Here is a 19,498-nt window from a genome sequence, read left to right as displayed (position 1 = left end):
CAGCCCCTTAGGCTGGGGCAGGGGATTGGGGTGCAGGCTCTGGGAGGGAGTTTGGGGATAGGAGGGGGGGTGCAGGGGTGAGGGCTGTGGGGTATGGGAGGGGCTCAGGGCAAGAGTAGGGATCTAGGGGGTGAGGGCTCTGTCTGGGGCTGGGAGGATTGAGGGGTTAGAGAGGCTCTGGGCTGGGGCAGAGGGTTGGAGAGCAGGGGGATGAGGGCTCTGTGGTGTTGGAAGGGGCTCAGGGTTGGGGGATGAGGGGTTGGTTAGGGGGCTCAGGGCTGGGGCAGAGGGTTGGGGTGTGGGGGATGAGGGCTGGAGCTGGAGATTGGAGGGGGTCAGGGCTGGGGCAGAGCGTTGGGGTGCAGGAGGATGAGGGCTCTGGCTGGGACTGGGGTGTTTGGGGTGTTGGAGGGGGCTCAGGGCTAGGGTAGAGGGGGCAGTGGGGGGGTGAAAGCTCTGGCTGGGGGTGTGGGCTCTGGGGTGGGGCCGGGCTAGGGATGAGTTTGGGGTGCAGGCAGGCTGCTCCAAGACAGGGCCAGAGAGGAGGACTCCCCCCAGCCCTTTCTCTGCTGGCAGCAGTGAGCTCTGGGGGAGGAGCCCTCCTTTCCTGCCCCCGCAGCAGCACACTCACCCCCACCACTGCATGTGCTCCTAGGGCCCCTCTCAGGTCCAGGAATCTCCCTTGCCTCCCCCGTGGTGGGTGCCGTGGGGTGCTGCAAGCGCCTCCCCCCCTGCTGTTGCCCCTGACTGTAGCCTCACTGGGGGTGAGGGATGGGGCTGCCTACTTGCCCAGCAAAGGGCAGGAGCGGTGACTGCGGGGGCGGGGGGAAGAGGAGGAACATGTGCTGGTGGAGGGTCCCACCAGAAGAGGGAAGGGTCTGAGGTGGAAGGGCAGGCTCAGTCAGTGTGCCCTGGCAGTCGAGATGGAGTGGGGGGAGGGAGAGAGAGAATAGGACCCTGCGGCAGCAGTTGCTGGAGGGTGGCAGCATGGAGCTGCAGGGAAGAGGCAGAGGCAGGGACGCTCTGCTCCAGGGCCCAGGGAGGTGCGTGGGGGGCTGAGGGCAGGAAGAGGTGGCCAGGGGACAGGCAGGGGGGCAGCAGATGGAGTCAGGGTTGACACCCGGCCCCAAATATTGGTGGAGCTGGGTTCCCTGGGCTCTGAATATTGCTGGTGCTAAGGCACCACATGGAGATTTGCCACCCCTGCTCACTGGGTCCTGCTAGCCCAGGCTGAGGGGTAAGTGCCCCTGCCACCTGACACGTTTGTGAAAAATGCAATATCTGGTTAACATATTTTGGAGACCAATACCCCCAAGCAGTAAAAACAAACGAACAAAAGGAGTTAAACGGCCTGGAGCACTGAGGCTTCCATATACAATTTGATAGTAACTGGGGAGTTGGGCCCTGTGGTGGTGGCGGATGCCCTAGCATAGTCAGCACTGTTCTTAACATTTGCTGATGGCTGGTGTCATCACACAACCAAAACTGAACACCCTTGTCCTGCCCATCTTGCCCCTCCTCTGAGGCCCTGCCCACCCCGACTCCATCCCCCTCTCACGCTGTTGCTCGCTCTCCCCACCCTCACTCATTTTCACCAGGGCTGGGGCAGGGTGTTAGGGTGCAGGGTCTGTGTGAGGGCTCCAGCTGGGGGTGCAGGTTCTGGTGTGGGGTTGGTGATGACGGATTTGGGGTGCAGGAGGGTGCTCCAGGCTGGGACTGAGGGTTTCAGAGGGTGGGAGGAGGATCAGGACTGATGCAGGGGATTGGGGTGTAGGACAGAGTCAGGGTGCAAGCTCCAGGGGCCCTTACCTCAAGCAGCTCCCGGAAGCAGTGACATGTCCCCCCTCCCCCCAGCTCCTATGCAGAAGTGAGGCAAGGTGCCAATGTGCCCTGCCCCATCTGCGGGAGCTGCAGAGCCAGCGCTTGCGGTGGGTGCAGGACGCAGAGCCTCCTGGCTACTCCTCTGTGTAGGACATGCCACTGCTTCTGGGGAGCCGCACAGAAGGCAGGGAGCTTATGCTGCTGCACCCCTGACCTGACTTTTAATACGCCAGTCAGCGGTGCTGACCAGCACCATGAGGGTCCCTTTTCGGCCAGGCATTCCAGTCAAAAACCAAACACCTGGCGCCCCTACTAAAGTAGGGTGACTAGATGAAATGGACAAAATATCGGGACACATGGGGGAAGCCCCCCCCCCCCAAAAAAAAAGCGGCCGGAGGGGAGTTGTGGAAAGGAAGGGGTGGGGGAAAGCACCAGAGCAGCTGAAGCTGCAATATCAGGACAAATGTTGTCCCAACCATGCAGCAGTCAGGACATGGGACAGAGAACTAAAAATCATGACAGTCCGATTTTATTGGGACATCTGGTTACCCTAAAGTAATAAGTTAAGGCAAAAATATAGGTACAAATACGCTCTAGCAGCCATTTGAGTGTTTAGCTGCCTATAGAAAATGGCACAGTGGTCAGACTACACTTAGGGTTTAATTGAAGTGGGGAGATCACATGTCCTATCACAAATGCCCCTTCAGTTAACAGAGCCTATGTACTGAAAGGGTAGGAAAACTCATCTACACTTTTAAACAGACCAGGCCTTAGGCACATTTGCTAGGCATTTTGGGAAGTTTACAGTTATTGCTGTCCATAAGAAAGTAAACAGAGCCTTTTACAAGCACTACATTCACTATTTATAGAACACATTTCATCTGGAAATTGATGAAGTGAAATATGTGAAAAGCAAATGTGTACTAGACACAGATCACCTAACTGCAGTTATTCATTTACCAGTAGCCACTGGTCTTGAGTCTGTACCCAAAAACTCCCAACACCTGGTTTCCACATTAGCAGAATGTCCCAGATACTGGTGCTCAATCCCCATTCTGTATCTGGCTTCTTAGTGACTCAAAAAAAAAACAAAAAACCTTAAGATTTAAAAATCAACATGCATATTTATTATTCTTACCAGCATAGCACTAGTGATCCCCACCAAGAACAGGGCTCCACGGTGCTAAGCCCTGTTACAAAACACATTTTAAGAGAGACCCTACTGCAAATATTTCACACTCTAAATTGGTAAGTTGGACAAAGAGCAAGAGGGGAAACGGGTACAACAGTGTGAAGGGACTTGTCCTGGCTCCTGGAGCAGGTCATTGATAGAGGTGGGATAGAACCAAAGTCTGAGTCCCAGTAGTGCATTGATCATGCCAGATCTCACAAGCAAAGCAAGATCAGGCATATAGCGAGGGGCTCCAAGAAAACTAAAGATTGCTTCAGGAATGCTGGTAATTCCTTTAGTGAAGCTTTTCTTTGAAGCAATGAACCAGTGGGCCAATGAGGCGGCACCGTGCTGTGGTCTTTCAACTGTGATGAAAAAAGTGATTGTAACCACTTTATCATTAGCTTTCCCACAACACTATTTTGCAAGAGTAGAGGTGTTCAGTGTCCCCTTCCATAATAAAATTCTTCTCATATAATTCCCACCTGCAGTTTCAGCTTTGCTTCTTGTTATTGTAGGTCTGTTGTGTGCACATTGCACTACAGAGGTGTTTGAAGTAATCCATGTTTTTAAGTTGTCTTTGTGACTGAAAGTGTTCTATAAAAGCTATTGTATGAACTTTAGAAGACAAGCAGAGAACTTAACTAATCATTCAGTATAGCCGAGGCAAGTGACTGCTTCTGATAAGCTGCTGTCTGGATTCAGGGATTCGTCTTCTCCTCAAAGATTATTGGGTTGTGGTAGTAAATGAACCGCTGACAGAGCCTTTTTAAATCCATCAGTAACTTTTGCTATCCTCTTCTGGTAGTGAGACAGCATGAACTGGAATGTGAGCAGCAGTGGGAAGAATATAGCATTATACTCTGAACTACATGACACTATATAATCCTACAGAAACCTCATAAATGCTGCTGATTGGATTATTAGTGGAGATTTAAACCCATGGCCTCCCTATCAAAAAGTATTAGCATCTACTGCTTGAGCTAGAGTAGGGGTGGCCAACCTGAGCCTGAGAAGGAGCCAGAATTTACCAGTGTACATTGCCAAAGAGCCACAGTAATACATCAGCAGGCCCCATATCAGCTCCCCCCATCCCCGCGCGCCTCCCACCCACTGGCAGCCCCGCTGATCAGCACCTCCTTCTCCCTCCCCATCAGCTGTTTCATGGCATGCAGGAGGCTGGGGGGGGGGGGAGAGGGAGGGAGAGGAGCGAGGGCATGGCAGGCTCAGGGGAGGGGGCAGGAAGGGGTGGAGTGGAGGCAGGGACTGTGGCAGAGCCAGGGGTTGAGCAGGTTGATCAACCCCCAGCACATTGGAAAGTTGGCACCTGTAGCTCCAGCCCTGGAGTCGGTGCCTATACAAGGAGCCCCATATTAACTTCTGAAGAGCCGCAGGTAGCTCCGGAGCCACAGGTGGGCCACCCCGACCTAGAGCATCAAGTCCATTAGTGTGTAAGGCTTAGCTAACTCAATCTCTTCTGTGGTTCAGCCACTAGAGGGCACAGAGACCCACACTGTATTAACATGCATGACACCCTCTCCATTGCTGAAGTTCAGCAACTCAGCTGGCAGCCTTACAAATACTAGATGAATTTGAGAAAAGCAAATTGTCACAATCTTTCAGGAAAAAAGAATTTATTTAAAGCCAGTACAAAAAATACAAAGGCACATAAAACTCCTTTTGCTGTCACCTGACTTACAGATATAAAGCCTGCAGTACATTCAAATGAAAAAGGTTACCCTTTTAACACTAAAATGGTCACTTTGTAAATAGAATCTATATAGAAATAGAAAAAATATTTATAGTAAGAACAGCAGCATAGAAAATATACTATTGTATTACTTTTGTTCACCTTCCCAGTGTATACAATACTGTCTGGACATTGGCACTAAAAAGTGCACGTTTACAAACAAAATAAACTTTAAGAATATTGTACAGGACAATAAATCTAACCAGTAGATTTAAAAATAAAAGAATGGTAAAAATTCTCAGTAACAAACATCCTGACCCAAATGCCTCTGTACAGCAAGATGACAAAACAAGTGACTTGAAAATATTCCGATTTTTAAGCTACTGATGAGAAGTAGTTGTCTTCGCTAAAAAAAAAAACTCCTCTAAGAGCAGCAGCACAGAATTCTCTGCCCCGGGGGGAAGGGGCACTATGGTGGATTTAAACCACCTTTCCTCCCTCCCTTTACTAGAGAAACCCCTGGTGTAGTTTAGACACCCCTGGAAGCTTGTCTAAATTACAGTAATCTCTCAGGGCAGCCCTGCAATCTCCATGATGCTGGCGTTTCTGCCTGACACATCCCTCCATACCCCACGCCTACCACTGGCATATTGCCTATACCAGCACTTGCGAGAGGGTCCCCAAAAAGGAGCCTTATGGCTATCTTCCTCAGTGCCTACCCTGGAGGAATCCTTTAACAACTGGAACTGGGGATTTTAAGGCCCCTTTACACTGCTATGGCCCTATAACTCAGCATAAAAGGGCCAGAGAGGCGTTTGGATCTCTCCCATGGTCTTGTTAGATATAAAGGGTTTTAGAACAAGTAATTTCCGAGCTGGTCTATCAGCTGAAGAAAGAAAGTATGAAACTGAAATACTGGAATATTTTTTCAAGTTTTTTTTTTAAAAAATCACTCCCATGTTATATATTTCCCCCCTCACAAGCAGACCATCCTGCATGCTAATTTAGGAATGGAGAAGATCAGTCAAGCAGGTACAATTTCCTTCTACCAAATTTAAAATCTACATGTTTAAAAGGAAAACAATTTATAGTTAGAAGTACATGATCCAGTAACAACCATAAACAAGACTACCGAGGAAGTGGAAGAAAGGGAAGGGTCTTACAGCCTTTTGCATACTGTGTATAGCTGACAATATTACTCTGCAGAAGCAGCTTCTCCAGATTTTATCATAATTAAGGCTCTTATATTGCAGATTCCCAGACTTACAAAGATCCAGGATGAATCTTTTCAATTTTACAGTATAATCCACTAGTTCAACTAGCCTGTGCCAGCTAACAACTCGTGAAGAATGATGAGCAACATTTATGATGTGGGAAGAGAGTACAGAACATCAGTGAATTAGCAGACCCCACATTTATGCTCATTCTGCATATACAATCTACTAACTAAATCCATTCATAACCCCAGATCCCACCAATTAAAATGGGGACACTTCACCTAAATATGCAAAGGTGCAAACAGAAAACCATTTATCCATTCAGCTCCAAACCCCAAAAAATTATTCAAGTATCTTGTGTGGAATGACAGAAATAATGTCATAATAGCAGAATTCCCAGTTTCTATATTGACAGTTTTCACAGCAGAAGGGAAAACTACATACCTTGTAATTGTTTACCACAGTCTCTTCTCCTATCCTATGACACAGGAATTATGCACAAATAGCATTATAGTGTCACCTTCTGGAAGCAAACAAACAAAAAACGCAAGGCACCCCCATCAACGCTGGGCATATAAACCTCAGCCACACCCAATCCCTTCAGTTAGAGATACTTCCAGAGCAAAGGGGGGGGGGGGGGTTAATCAGAGAATAAAAGATTGTGTAAGAGTTAAAAGAAGAGGACAATATACAGACAACAGCAGCACATCCCCCAAGAGGAGAGAAGAGCCGGACGTAGGATAGAAGACGACCATGACCAACAATTGGTAGTTTTTTCTCATAGTACGTCTTATTCTGTTCTCATCTCACAATACATAAATCAGGGACAGATAGTGGATGGCTGAGGTATGCACATGTAAAAACACGGACTCCAAGACCTTTCTTGAGAAAATCCAAAACATGTTTTAAAGCAACTGAAACAGTACAGTGATGTTCCTGAACTGGCACCAGGCTGAAAAGATTCATCAGAACCAAGAACCGTGGGTGCCTCAGAGCTACCAAAAAAATCACAGCTGCCTTGTCCTACCTGATTTTTTTTCCAGCAGCTTTTCAAGCAGCAGCAGTAACCCAGCTCTTGACACTCCAGCGCCATGCAAATGCATCATATAGGAGAGCCCAGGGGCTGGAAACAGAAACAGGTAAACTTGGCTATGGTGCCAACTTTTGACAAATGGCCTTCAAAACTTGGGGGAGGCTCCATTCTCCTGGAGCCAAATGGCTGTGGCTGAGCAAGGGTACTGTTGCCCTCCAGATAAAGGGCCCGAAAGAAGAGCAGACTTGTCTTTATCCAGGTTCCCAGATGGGATGCCTCCACCAGGAGTGAGGTCCTGCAGGTCCCCCCCAGCAACTGACATACTCCACTGTCATGCAGTTGTTCCAGTGAACAAAGATATGGGAATTGAGAATTAAGGATTCCAAAGCTATGAGATCCAGACGCACAGCCTGCAGTTCAAGGAGATTTATACCAAATGTGTGTTCCTCCACCTAACAGAGGCTCTAAGTTAACAAAATGCCCAGGTGTGAGCCCCCTCTAAACCCAAGAGATTTGCATCAGTGGTAATACAAATGGGGCCAGGGTGAATAGAAAGGAGAGCCACGCAAACAGCTGCAGGTTTTGCACACGATTCCAAGGAGGAAGAAAGAGTGTTATTCTCCAAAGAAGGAACAGGAATGCCATCTGGATAGGAAGAAGGACTGCAGGGGGTAAAAGTGGAGCCCCACCCAGGAGATCCACACAGGCTGCAACATGGCTCAATAATCAAAGGAGGCTCCAAGACAGAACCAGGGAGGAGCACTCTGACTGATGACAGAGTTCTCAAAAGAACGGAATCTGGCCAGGGGAATGAAAGACTTTCCTAGTGAAGAATTCAGGACTGTATCCAGGTGGGGAAGTTCCCAGGTGGGAAAAATATTCGTCCCTGGTGATCTGGGCCACATGAGGCAAGAGGTCCTGAGACTGTAGAAGACATGAGGCTGAAGGAGCTTGAGTAAGGTTATCAGGCATCTGAGGTGGAGACGGCTCACATTTTCACAAATATCAGCAAACGACTTCCAACAATGGCAGGGCTGATGTGCTATGGGGGTGACCCTGGCTTGAGCGCAGCTGGGCTGCTTTGGGAAAGCAGGGGAAAGAAGTGTTTAAACAGCAGCCTCCTGGGCCCAAGAAAGACCTGAATCCCACAGAACGAAGGGCTGACCTGTCAAAGGATACTGAAGAGGACTCCTGCCCACACCTGAGCACAGGCTTTCAACAAAGGGTAAAAGGGAGCACACTCACCGAGGATGCGGGGTGGTTCTTGGAAGAATCCACATGCTTCTTGGTAGCAGCATCTAGACAAAGATATCAAGCCCTTTAAAAGGGGAGACTGGCCAGCTTTGACTTTGCTCCCTCATCTGCATTCCACTCCCAAAGCCAAATGTGTCTCTGACCCACAGTGGAAACTCCCCATGCAGGCAGCTTCACACAAAAAGGAAGCGGCTTCTATAGAACAGGGGACGGTGGAGAAAGCCTCGTAGTTCTGGTGTCACAGGAAAAATCAGAGGAGAAATCCTTCTGGAGGTCCACCTACAGACCTTAGGCCCCACAGGAAAATGGGCTGCAATATGCAAAGTCACTGCTATGAGCTTTTAAGCTGTATTAAGGGCCAAGTCCACCCCAAGTCTTGTCCATAGGGTGGACATATACTCCACAAGAGAACAATTTAGAAGTGAGACATAAGGCCAATGCACCCACCCTAGCAATAGCAAATACTTTGTCTGGTTCCTCAGGAGAAACAGGATAACATCTAGCCTTAGGACGAGTCTCTTGGGTGCACTGGTCCACGCAGTTCCAATCCTCAGACACAAGGTCCAGGATGGCTGAGTGGAAGGGAAAGATAACCCTTCATCCCTCCTCTGCAAAGAGCCATGTATGCTTGAAAACAGTATCTTTGGGGGTCTCCAGTCAGGGGACACTGCTATCTGCATCAGAACTAGGATCCACCAGGGGGCTCAGAGGCTTGATCTAAGTCCAGGAGCAGATCACGGCCAAAATCTTGGTTCCTCTTGCCTAAGACCGGGTTTTCAGGACTAGAAATACATTTGGGAAGGAGGTCCGCAAAGGCCCTTCAGAGGAGGGATGCCTGCCAAGGGCTAGGGAGGGGAAGCTGCCACTCCCACTTTAGAGGTGGAATGAAGACTGGGCATACCATCCCTGAATGGTGGCATTTATGTTTATCCATTTGAGCAGTTGGCCCCAGATGAAACCCCCTTGCACGGTGGTGCTTAACTGAACAGCAACTTGCTCTGCCTTCAACTCTCCATCCTCCAGCAGAGAAACTGCTGCTGGCTTCTTACTTCTCTCTTTCTCCCCATTCTCCTCACCCCTCAGTTCTGTCCTATTTTTTCTTTAAATTTCCCACAAAAGAGAAAGTGAAAAGAGATGGCAGGAGAGTTGAGGCAAGGGGTCCACGCTTCCAAAGGAGGAAAGGCAAACTGAGGGACGGTGCTGAGGTTTATCTGTCCAGGGGCAGGATCTAGCAGTTCTTTGCATCCTTGCTTCCAGATGGTAGCATTATGATGCTATGTGTTCCAGATTCCTGCAACAGAGGGTGCGAGGACAAGGAGACATAAGAAATAAGAATTTGGCAAAATATTTTGAAGTTCACGGCAGAATGAGCTGAGCTGCAAACCATCTTTTGACAGAGTTACTGACCTTGACGTTTAAAAACGGGCACATTTATCACATGTAAAGTTGAGACTATAGTATTTAAATAAAGATCCAAATCTTATAAAAAGAATGGGGATCACAACAGGCTAAAATTAAAGAGACAATTTGGTTCCCTAGCTTACTACTTTTACTTTTTTCTTTTTTTTTTTTTTTTTTTTTGGGGGGGTATGTTAAGATTTCCTGCGAGGCCTTTGTTTTGTATATGAGCTAAAATATTCCATAAGACCCAGTAAGAGACATTCAGCACAAAAAATAATGTAAAAAACTAATTTCTGCTGTGCTGCCATTGCTAAACTGGAGCTGGCCTACAAGAGTAAGGGATTGTTTTCAAACTACTGGCGTAAGGGGTAGTGTTTTTGCAAAGTCTATTGCCCTTTAGGGTAAGGTAAGTGACTTTACAAAACTGCACCACACCACACATAAACGGCACTCATTGGGATAGCCCCCTTGGGTGACACTAGTAGGTATGCCATCACGTTATGGAACACACTGAGGAATCACAGTAGAGCAGGAGCTGGCTGAGTGATTTTAGGAAGCTAGCAAAAGCAGGAACACATCAGGTAAGTTCATTTGTGTTGAACGCTCCCCCATCCTTTCCCTTCAGTATATGGGTATCATACACAATTTTTCCATTTAGCTCAATTAAAACAAGAACTAGATGAGCAGGCTACCTTTAAGCATTCTAAAATGGAGGACTAGCTAACAATGCAAACTGCCAAAGAAACACAGTCGATACATACTGTAATACACAGTATGCTGATTAAATGTTTCTACAACACCATGTCACTCAGTTTTCCACCAAATAGCCTTCCAAATGTAATTAGATTAATTGCCTGTGAAAGTCTCTTCTTGTAAGTGAAGGGTAGGAGTAGGAATAAATTGTGGAGAAATAAGTACAATTTTAACCAAAGAAAGATTCAAAGGGAGGAAGATAGACAGTAATATTGCATCAATTTTAAATTTTTTTTAAAAAAATCAATACTGCTTGACATTTTAAAAATATTTCTCCATTAAAAACAGCTCACAATGTAAAAGAAATTTTACTACATCCAAAAATAAACTGAACAGAGCATAAAATTTGGACAAAGTTAAAACATCAGAACTGTATCAATCACATAATAGTACAAATTAAATGTACCAATTAATGAATTAACTTGACATCATCTAGAAGAGTAAGGGTATTTCTCTACTATGAGATAACATTCATTCTTGGTGACCTGTCAACCTGTAGCTGCACAAAATGTTATATATAGATTAACTGTTAATTTACTAAACTAAAAAGATAACGTATTTCAAATTTATTCTTGTACTATTGTTTCAGAATAATGGGGCACACTTGGTACTGGGACTGGAAGGGAATCAAAAACATTAATTCATTTTAAAAAGTCTTTTAGACACAGATTTTCACTTGATTTTGAATGAGTGCCAGGCCTTACCCTGCAAAAACTCATGCATGTGAGTAGCTTTACTTATTAAGTTGTCCAGTGGGACTACTTATGTAAGTAAAGTCACTCATGTGTGACTGCAGGATAGCTCTTATTTTAATTCAATACTTCTTTCCCGCTGAGTTCTCCAATATATTATGTAAAATCGGAAGGTGGTGTACCATCATCCCTCCACCTATTCTCGAGTTTCACCACCCTACATCAGCTTTACAAAAAGAGGTACTAAGCTGTTGTGAGGCACGCAGAATCTGAGCAGAATGAGAACAGGCTTAAAAGTTCATGAAAAAAATTAAACATCTACTAAAATCATTGACTATTCAAGCATGTTTTGGCCAAAAACTTAAAACCGGATGACTGACTGACTGAAATAAGAGTGTACTGCAGAATTGATACTTCTGCTGAAGGATCTGTATTTGCATATGCAAGGTTGCAGAGCCATTTCTTTCCTTAGTAAAATAAAAAAGGAGTTACATTTCAGCCTCCCTCCATTTGTGTATATATTCCCGCTCTAGAGAAAATGGTTTCTTTTCTTTCCCTTTTTCTTATTCCTCTGAAAGCTTAATATTGACATGAAATCAAAATTGCCAAATATATGTATCTTCTTTTCATGATCTATGCTGGGCTTATAGTTCGTGAAAGTCTATAAATGTTACCCTGCTTCAGTAGCTTCCTTCTCGAAAATAAAGTAAACTAATCTGTTAGCTTGCATTTTCTGAGATAAGGGGTGAGATTCCATGAGGCACAGCACAGAACTTGCAGCCCAGCACAGAGCTATGCTGGCTTTAAATCATCTTTGTGTGCAACTGGAGAGTCTTCCCGTTCCACCCCCCGGGGGCTTATCTAAGCTGCAGTCGTTTTGCACAGGGGTCTTCTGGGCTGCAGCAATGCCCAGAATCTCCACACGGCTCTACGCTACAGCAACACTTCCCCTACCCCCAATCACTGTTCCCTCTGAGTTGTGTATGCGCACACAGATCCTAAACCCCACACACACGGCGAAACGCCGCACGCACAAAAATTTGCACAGAAGCACAATTTGCACAGAAGAAATTTTTTGTGCACACAGCCTATCAAAAATTAGAGGGAACATTGCCCCCAATACAACCTGTCCATCCCCACAACTGGCATGTCGCCACACCAGGACTTGTGAGAGGTTCCTCCGAAGGCAGCCTGATGTGCCTCAACTGAGGAACTCTCCCCTGAAAGGGACATAGGGCTTTTTGAGACCCTTGACATCACTCTGGCCCTTTTAGACAGTATGAAGGGGGTGGAGCTGAGTCAATCATTCACCCTAAAAGCTAATTAAAAATATTTATTACTGCCCGTTGATATGCTTAGCTGCAAGACAACCCAGATGCAAGCTAAACTGTACCTGATAGGTTAGGACAAGTTTTCTTACAAGAAAACAAAACTATATCTAAGAACATTAACAGTATGTTTGATGGACTCCTATAAAATTGAAGTGTTTACATCATCTGTGCATGGTTCTACCACCAGAGTTGGTCATAATAAATTACAAAAGATGTATTCCTCATAGCCTAGATTAAATTAACCAGATGTATATTTAATGTGCAGTCAATTATAAATCTCTTTTTAATAAAAATTTTAAAAAGGCAGCATATTTAGATTGTGCAAATGCGAAGTACCAGCATTATTCCATAACAGACACCCACGTTGTTATATTTTTACTGTATACTGCCAGTGATCGTTGAACAAAAACAAGGAGTTACTTCTTATAAGTAATCCCCTGGTCATACTGAGCTTTTTCCTTTAATATCCATTTTGATAGTAGCTTCAGATTGCTTGTTCAATTGCTCTTCTGTAAAAGTGATGTAAGAATACACCAGGCTTCCAGCAATACTACAAAACACATTTTTTGGTAAAAGAAAGAAATGATGCATATTAATGTTAGAACTCCATGTAAATCATCATATAAGTACCATTCTACATACTCTAAACATATTTTAAACTTGCATTCCTTCTCCAATTTACTAATATACTTTCACCTAGAATCCAGTACAGAGATTGTTCTGAATTTTGATTCATTCTTACCATTATACCAAAATATCCATGGATCTCATTATGCAGATGTACCAAATGCTAGGCCTGGTGGTACAGGAGTTGGGGTGGGCCTATAAATAGTTGGCCAGCCACAGAAATACAAATGTTTGATGATACTCTGCCCCCATTTTAGATAGACTGCAGAAGGAACAAAGGAAGTTAAATTTGTAAAATAGGAGTCTGAGCAAGGTGATGAAGTGTCAGCCATAAATTTGATTTATGGCTGACACTTGACTGATTCTCCCCCTGCCCCCCTTGAAATCAGTCCTCTCCTCTCCATATGGTTCACATTGTGTTCAATCTGATTTATAACCCATTTTCTCCAACCACTAAATATCTAGAGACCTTAATTTTATTTTCACATGCTTCAGTGTTGTGAAGTTACCATTCAGAAGAACATAAGTGAAAAAGGAGTATGTGTGTTCTTTGCAGAACTAAAAACAGAGTTTCTTTTGAGGTCATTTTATTCATTTAGAGTACCCCTCGACCTGTGTCAGACCATAAAATACTGTATACCCAAGTGCATTAAAAAGCTTAAGTAACTTCATTGTCTCTTACTACCTTTCGTTAAAAATTTAAAATTTTTTAAGAGGTAGAAAGAGAGAATGGTCCAAATTTACAGGCATATTTTAGCAGCACAACCTCTCCACCTTAAAACAGTAATGAAACCAGTGGTACTATTTGGAGACTTTATATAATTTGAGCTGTAAATATTCAGCCAGAGCATTAAAAAAAACCACTTAAAAACCCCCAAAACCCCACATGGATGCCTTTTAGGTCAGTTAAATGTAGGTCAGGATTGTATCAACTTTCAGTTTATGTGCACTGAATACCAAACAACCCCTGATGCTGCCTAGAATGAGCAGTGCATTCTTACTGGGTGCAGATGCATTTCTGAATGTTTTAAAAAGAGAACCAGGGGGGTATATGTTGCTTTTTTCAATGGCTTTTGAAGATAAGCATTGAAGTTAGAAGAATTGGGGATCGGGGGGAAGGGGTTGTTTGTTTTAGGTATTTATCAGTTGAAAAGGTAAGTCTCTGGGTTTTGTTTTTTTAAATTAAGTTTGTTAAGTTATTTTCCCTTATGTTGTCTCAACACATGAACTCTACACAGTGACATAGGGTTTGCTGTAGCAGATGATGATCAATGAACCAAGTAGTCCAATTACTTATGCTTATTTTATAAAAGATACACCCATAGTAGTCATACTGATACACACACCCGCTTCTATGAAAGGTTTTATCCACTTAGAATCCCACATTTTCCTCTTCCTTTACCTCCAAACAAATCTGTTACCAAAAACGATGGGACATTATGCTGGCGATACAAAAAAAAATCTTAACTAAAATCTTTGTCAAGAGCACGATCCTGCAAGCAGTATGCATCCGATGAAGTGAGCTGTAGCTCACGAAAGCTTATGCTCAAATAAGTTGGTTAGTCTCTAAGGTGCCACAAGTACTCCTTTTCTTTTTGCGAATACAGACTAACACAGCTGTTACTCTGAAACTTAATTTTATGCACATAAATCCCTTGATATCAATGGGACTACTCACATTCATAACTGTTTTCAGGATCAACACTTAACACTTCCTACCTAATAGCTCTGTAGTGGGTTCCTCCCACCAGACTTCAACAAAGTGCAGTTGTACTTTGGAAAGCGATCCTATTTGGATGGTCCAATACTTCTTTTAGTAATTCAATAGCAAGTTGCTCAATTTACAAAGTTATTTTGAAGAGTGTTACATAGTTTTCAGTTTTTTTACCTGATATTTAACCCAATGAAGTTTGTCCACGTGAAAATATAGTCTCCTCCAAAAAACATTCCGATATAGGTTATTAATATATTCTGGAAAGAAAAAAAGAAGATTTACACATTTTGCTTAGAATTTTTAAAAGAGCTGTTTATGTATATTCCACTTGCATAAACAGGATGCTGAAACAAACAGAAGAGTGTCAGAAGAGATAACTGTGTGAAAGATACTGACATTTGTATTTATAATACTGACTTGAAAGTTACCATATCAGGGCTACCGAAAATATTAAAATATTCAGGCCTTAATTTTTTTTTCTTGTCTTGCTGTTTTTCCTTCATATTGCCCTAGTAGCCCCAGAAATGTTTTCCCCCACCCTGCAAAACAAAGGCTGCAATATAGGGGAAAGAACACTTCTGCTAGACAACCTTACAACAAAGTACCCGGAGCACTAATTCTTCAGAAAGCCAGTTGTTCTCTTGCTCTACCTCTCTTCCTTATCTGAAAGTAGGCAGATGCTGACATGTACAAAAATCCTTACCCTTAAAAAGTTATGCATTTCCAAAACTACACATACTGCTAGCAGCCCTAATTCTAGGCCTAACAGCTTCAACAGCAGTTTTTTAGTTCAGATATTTTTTTATTGGTTTCCCATTTCCCCTCAGGCATCACTGGTTTTGTTAAAGACTTCATTTAGATCTCCAGTCATGCCAAAGTTCAATATCCTCAGCTTTCAACCACACAACCATCCACAGGGTTTCTACAGTAGGGCTCTACAAGCGCTTAGTACCAATGCATGAGGCAAAAGATATTCAAGCATTTACCCAGAGCAGAGATCCATATACAATGCTGGCAGCTACAGATCACTATTGAGAACTCGTATCAATGAATGGAAAGGAGCCTATACAGACATGGGAGGGCTCTTGGAGTTTGTCAGCCCTAAAGGGAAGTTCTGCTCTGGAAGGGGATATCACATAAAAGCCTCTGTATTTTTTCTGTCTATGTATTCCTTGTCTATCCTCTAACCCCTTAACCATGCCGAGCCAAGACACTAGAAGGGTGAGCTGGATTCTATTGTGGCTCACAAAGCAATAGAAGAGTTAACTAATTTCAGGACCGCCCCTGAGACCCTCTGCCCCTTATCCAACCCCTCGGCACTGGCCGGGCCCCCTTAATGCTCTGCTCAGAGCAGTGTGTCAGAGCTTTACCGCGTTCTATGCAAACCCACGTTATATCAGGTTGCATTATATCGGGATAGAGGTGTATGTAAAAGGTTGTTATAAAGAGGAGGGTGATAAATTGTTTTTCTTAACCACTGAGGACAGGACAAGAAGTAATGGGCTTAAACTGCAGTAAGGTAGACTCAAGTTAGATATTAGGAAAAACTTACTAACTGTCAGGGTAGAATATAAATTCTACTGGAATAAATTGCCTGGAAAGGTTGTGGAATCTCCATCATTGGAGGTTTTTAAGAACATGTTAGACAAACACCTGTCAGCAATGGTGCAGATAACACCTTAGTCCTGCCTCAGTGCAGGGGACTGGGCTAGATGACCCATTAAGGTCCCTTCCAGTCCTAAATTTCTATAATTCCTATGCTTAATTTTCATTAAATTGCCAGCCTCAAAACCTCTCCTTAAAGTGATTTGGAGCATTAAGAAACATTACTATTTTAAATTAGTAATTTTAATAATTTAGTAATTAGTAATTTTTGAATGGCTTCTTTTAAGTAAACAAGTTAAATATTTTCTCCAGATTCATAGGACTTAGCTGAGACTGCTTTCCTCTGCCCATCTGTAAATTGTTTAGGTTAGGAATGATAACTAAACAGGATTCACCAACCCTTAAATGATATTCCTTCACCCAGGTACAAACTATGATAGTAATCTGTGCTCCACTAAGATAGAACTCACTACTGAATTGCAGAATAATACACTTTGATCTTAATTTATCTAGGGAACAACATCCCCAGGAGCCCAGACTCATTCTCGATGGTGTAATCTCTCCATAATAGAGACATACAGAAGAGATTGCGACTGAAATAGCCACTGGTTATAGCTCACCAGTTTCTTTCTTTCCTTTCTTTTATTAATATGTTATTCATAATTCATAAGTGTGAATATTTTGCTAGGGTTTAGTTATGGTACCCCACAACACATAGTAAGAACCACAGGTGAGTAAATGGGAGGTCACACACTTGAATTGGCATTAAGAGAGACAATCATGAAGATTTGGTTCACTGTTCTTGGTTTGACTAATTTTATTCTCCAAATTACTAAAAATCCCTACTTAGCTCTCAGTACCCCTTCCACTCATACAAAAGCCTCGGAATATAAACATTTATGCTGCTTTTGTAAGCATCATACAGGTACTGTTGTATCACAGGAAATGGAAACTTAATAAACCTGACAAATATTTAAGAGATTTATGCAATTTACCTTAATACAGCCAACTATTGTAGTTGTAAGAGCAGAATTATACTGAGTGCAAAGAACTGTGGAGTACATCAAAATAAACCTGCAGCAGGAAAAAAACAAAAACACACACACAACATTCAGCTTTTCATCATTTGAGGGTGCATTTATTATACTAACATGCCATCTCACTCCCTGCTCTTAATTATATGCCATACTACAGAGTTTCCAGAACTCCTTGTTTGGAGAGACTTGTATAACTCACTATGGAGTAATGTTATCTGTCAAAATACACAGCAATAGCGTCCCCACACCATCATGTACACTATACTGTATTGTACAGGAGGACCTTACTAACTCGCATTAACAGGGCAACCCTTTTGTGATCACTAAATTTAGGAAATTAGTGAGTGAGCAAATAGACCAGAAAACCTAAGTAAACTACAGCACAAATTCTACAAGTAGTTTAGTTTGACACGCGTAATTTAGTTTTATTTATAAGAAGTTATGTTTGTAAGTGTCACAAACTACAATTTTTAAATAGTAATGAAATCTTAGTAATGACTTCGTTACCACACTCTATTGTTTAATTCTTACTAAGAAGTGGGCAAAGACCACTGGCGTTCGTGGAATCAAGTTTGTAGATTAGCAAAGTGAGAGTTGATAAGACTCTACTAGTTTAAGTAAAAGGAAATAGTAAAATATGCCATTGCTAATAAAAACAGCTAGATTTAAGAAAATAAAAAACATTAGTATGCAGCCTCTCCAAAAAAATCAGAATACACAGTAGCATCTGAATTTCTAATTCATGAGACAGCCTTTTAAGCAATAATCTCTCTCCAAACTGTTTTGTGCTACCACTGAAATTGGACTTTCTACTAATTAGAACTTTATCAACAGTAGTACTTCTCTGCAAAGGTTATTCTCCCCACAATTAACATTAATGGGAGTTTTATGTGCATACTGACTACATAGCAGGCCCACAGAGTAAGGCACTTCCTTAGTATCTATTGGTGGGGATATAGTAGAGAGACTACTACTCGGAGGAAACACCACTAAAGTTGAAGTAAATCCTTACCCCATTACACATGAAAGTGTAAACTGTATAACGAAGAGTGTATCTCCCCAGCCTTTATATTCCATTGCCTGAAACAAACAAATCCAATCTTAAAAATGAAAAATAATGTTCTAAAGTAGACTTTAATCCTTTAACGTTTTGCCGCAGTTAATGTGAAAGCCAGAAATGAGCACTAAAGGATCATGGCCATAAGGAGGTCATTCACCAATGCTATTACAGCCTTCTGAGTACAGCGGCTTAGTCTGAATCCAGATTCTAGAATCACAGGAGGAACGTAAGGCTAAAAAGGGACCTTGAGAGGTCACCGAGTCCATCCCTCTGCACTGTGGCAGGACCAAGTAAATTTAGACCATTCCTGTATGCAGTGTAGTTGTAGCTGTGTTGGTCACAGGATATTAGGCACACAAGATGGGTGAGGTAATATCTTTTTTACTGGACCAAGTTCTAATGTTGAAAGAAAAGCTGTCGAGCTTACACAGAGTTCTTCTTCAGGTCAGTCAGCCCAGACCTGAAGAGGAGCTCTGTGTAAATTCACCAGCTTGTCTCTCTCACCAACAGAAGTTGGTCCAGTAAAAGAGATTACCTCACCCACCTTGTCTCTTTTAGACCATCCCTGAAAGGTGTTTTTAAAAACCTCCAATGATGCTGATTGAACAAACTTCCTTGAAAGCCTATTCAAGAGTTAACCTACCTATATAGTTAGAAAGTATTTCTTATCTAACCGAAATCTCCCTTGCTGCAGATTAAGCCAAATCTCATGTCCACTGAACATAGGACAAAAGGTGACAATTGATTGGTCTTCTTTCTAGCAGATCGTAACATATTTGAAGACTTATCAGATCCCCGATCCCTGGGATGCCTTTTATCAAGACTAAATATGTCTTTTTTTTCATCTTTCCTCACAGGTCAGGTTTTCTAAATCTTATTTTCTTATTGCTCTCCTCTGGACTCTCCAATTTGTGCACATCTTTCTTAAAGTGTGGTGCCCAGAACTGGACATTGTAGTCCAGCTGAGGCCTCACCACTACCAACGAGAATGGGACAGTTACGTCCCAGGTCTTACATATGACATATCTGTTAATACGCTCCAGAATAGCAGCCTTTTTTTGCAGCTCCTTCACAACATTGACTCTCAATTTG

At 43.2% G+C, this 19,498-nt stretch overlaps 1 protein-coding gene across 2 annotated transcripts in view; it reads right to left on the bottom strand.

Annotated features, from left to right (window-relative positions):
* Positions 1-4,609: 4,609 nt before the first annotated feature.
* The window catches only part of SLC35D1 (solute carrier family 35 member D1), a 32,119-nt gene continuing 17,230 nt past the window's right edge, over positions 4,610-19,498 (bottom strand). The window contains exons 9-13 of one of the 2 annotated variants that reach the window (XR_013346847.1): positions 18,359-18,426; positions 17,305-17,383; positions 14,879-14,961; positions 9,263-12,913; positions 4,610-8,230 (exon numbers count right to left, since the gene is read on the bottom strand). Coding sequence is in view for 1 of the 2 variants with exons in the window: in XM_077824019.1 (XP_077680145.1) it covers positions 12,805-12,913; positions 14,879-14,961; positions 17,305-17,383; positions 18,359-18,426 (339 nt within the window). In the remaining variant the exon portion in view is untranslated. Of the gene's footprint in view, positions 12,914-14,878; positions 14,962-17,304; positions 17,384-18,358; positions 18,427-19,498 lie in introns of both variants that reach the window. The other variant, XM_077824019.1, reaches the window with a different exon arrangement.

The sequence above is a fragment of the Eretmochelys imbricata genome, chromosome 8 (genome assembly GCF_965152235.1).
Source record: "Eretmochelys imbricata isolate rEreImb1 chromosome 8, rEreImb1.hap1, whole genome shotgun sequence".
In the NCBI taxonomy this organism is placed as follows: Eukaryota; Metazoa; Chordata; order Testudines; family Cheloniidae; genus Eretmochelys; species Eretmochelys imbricata.
Note: the sequence above shows the minus strand (reverse complement) of the source record. Positions and strands in the feature narration are given on the sequence as shown.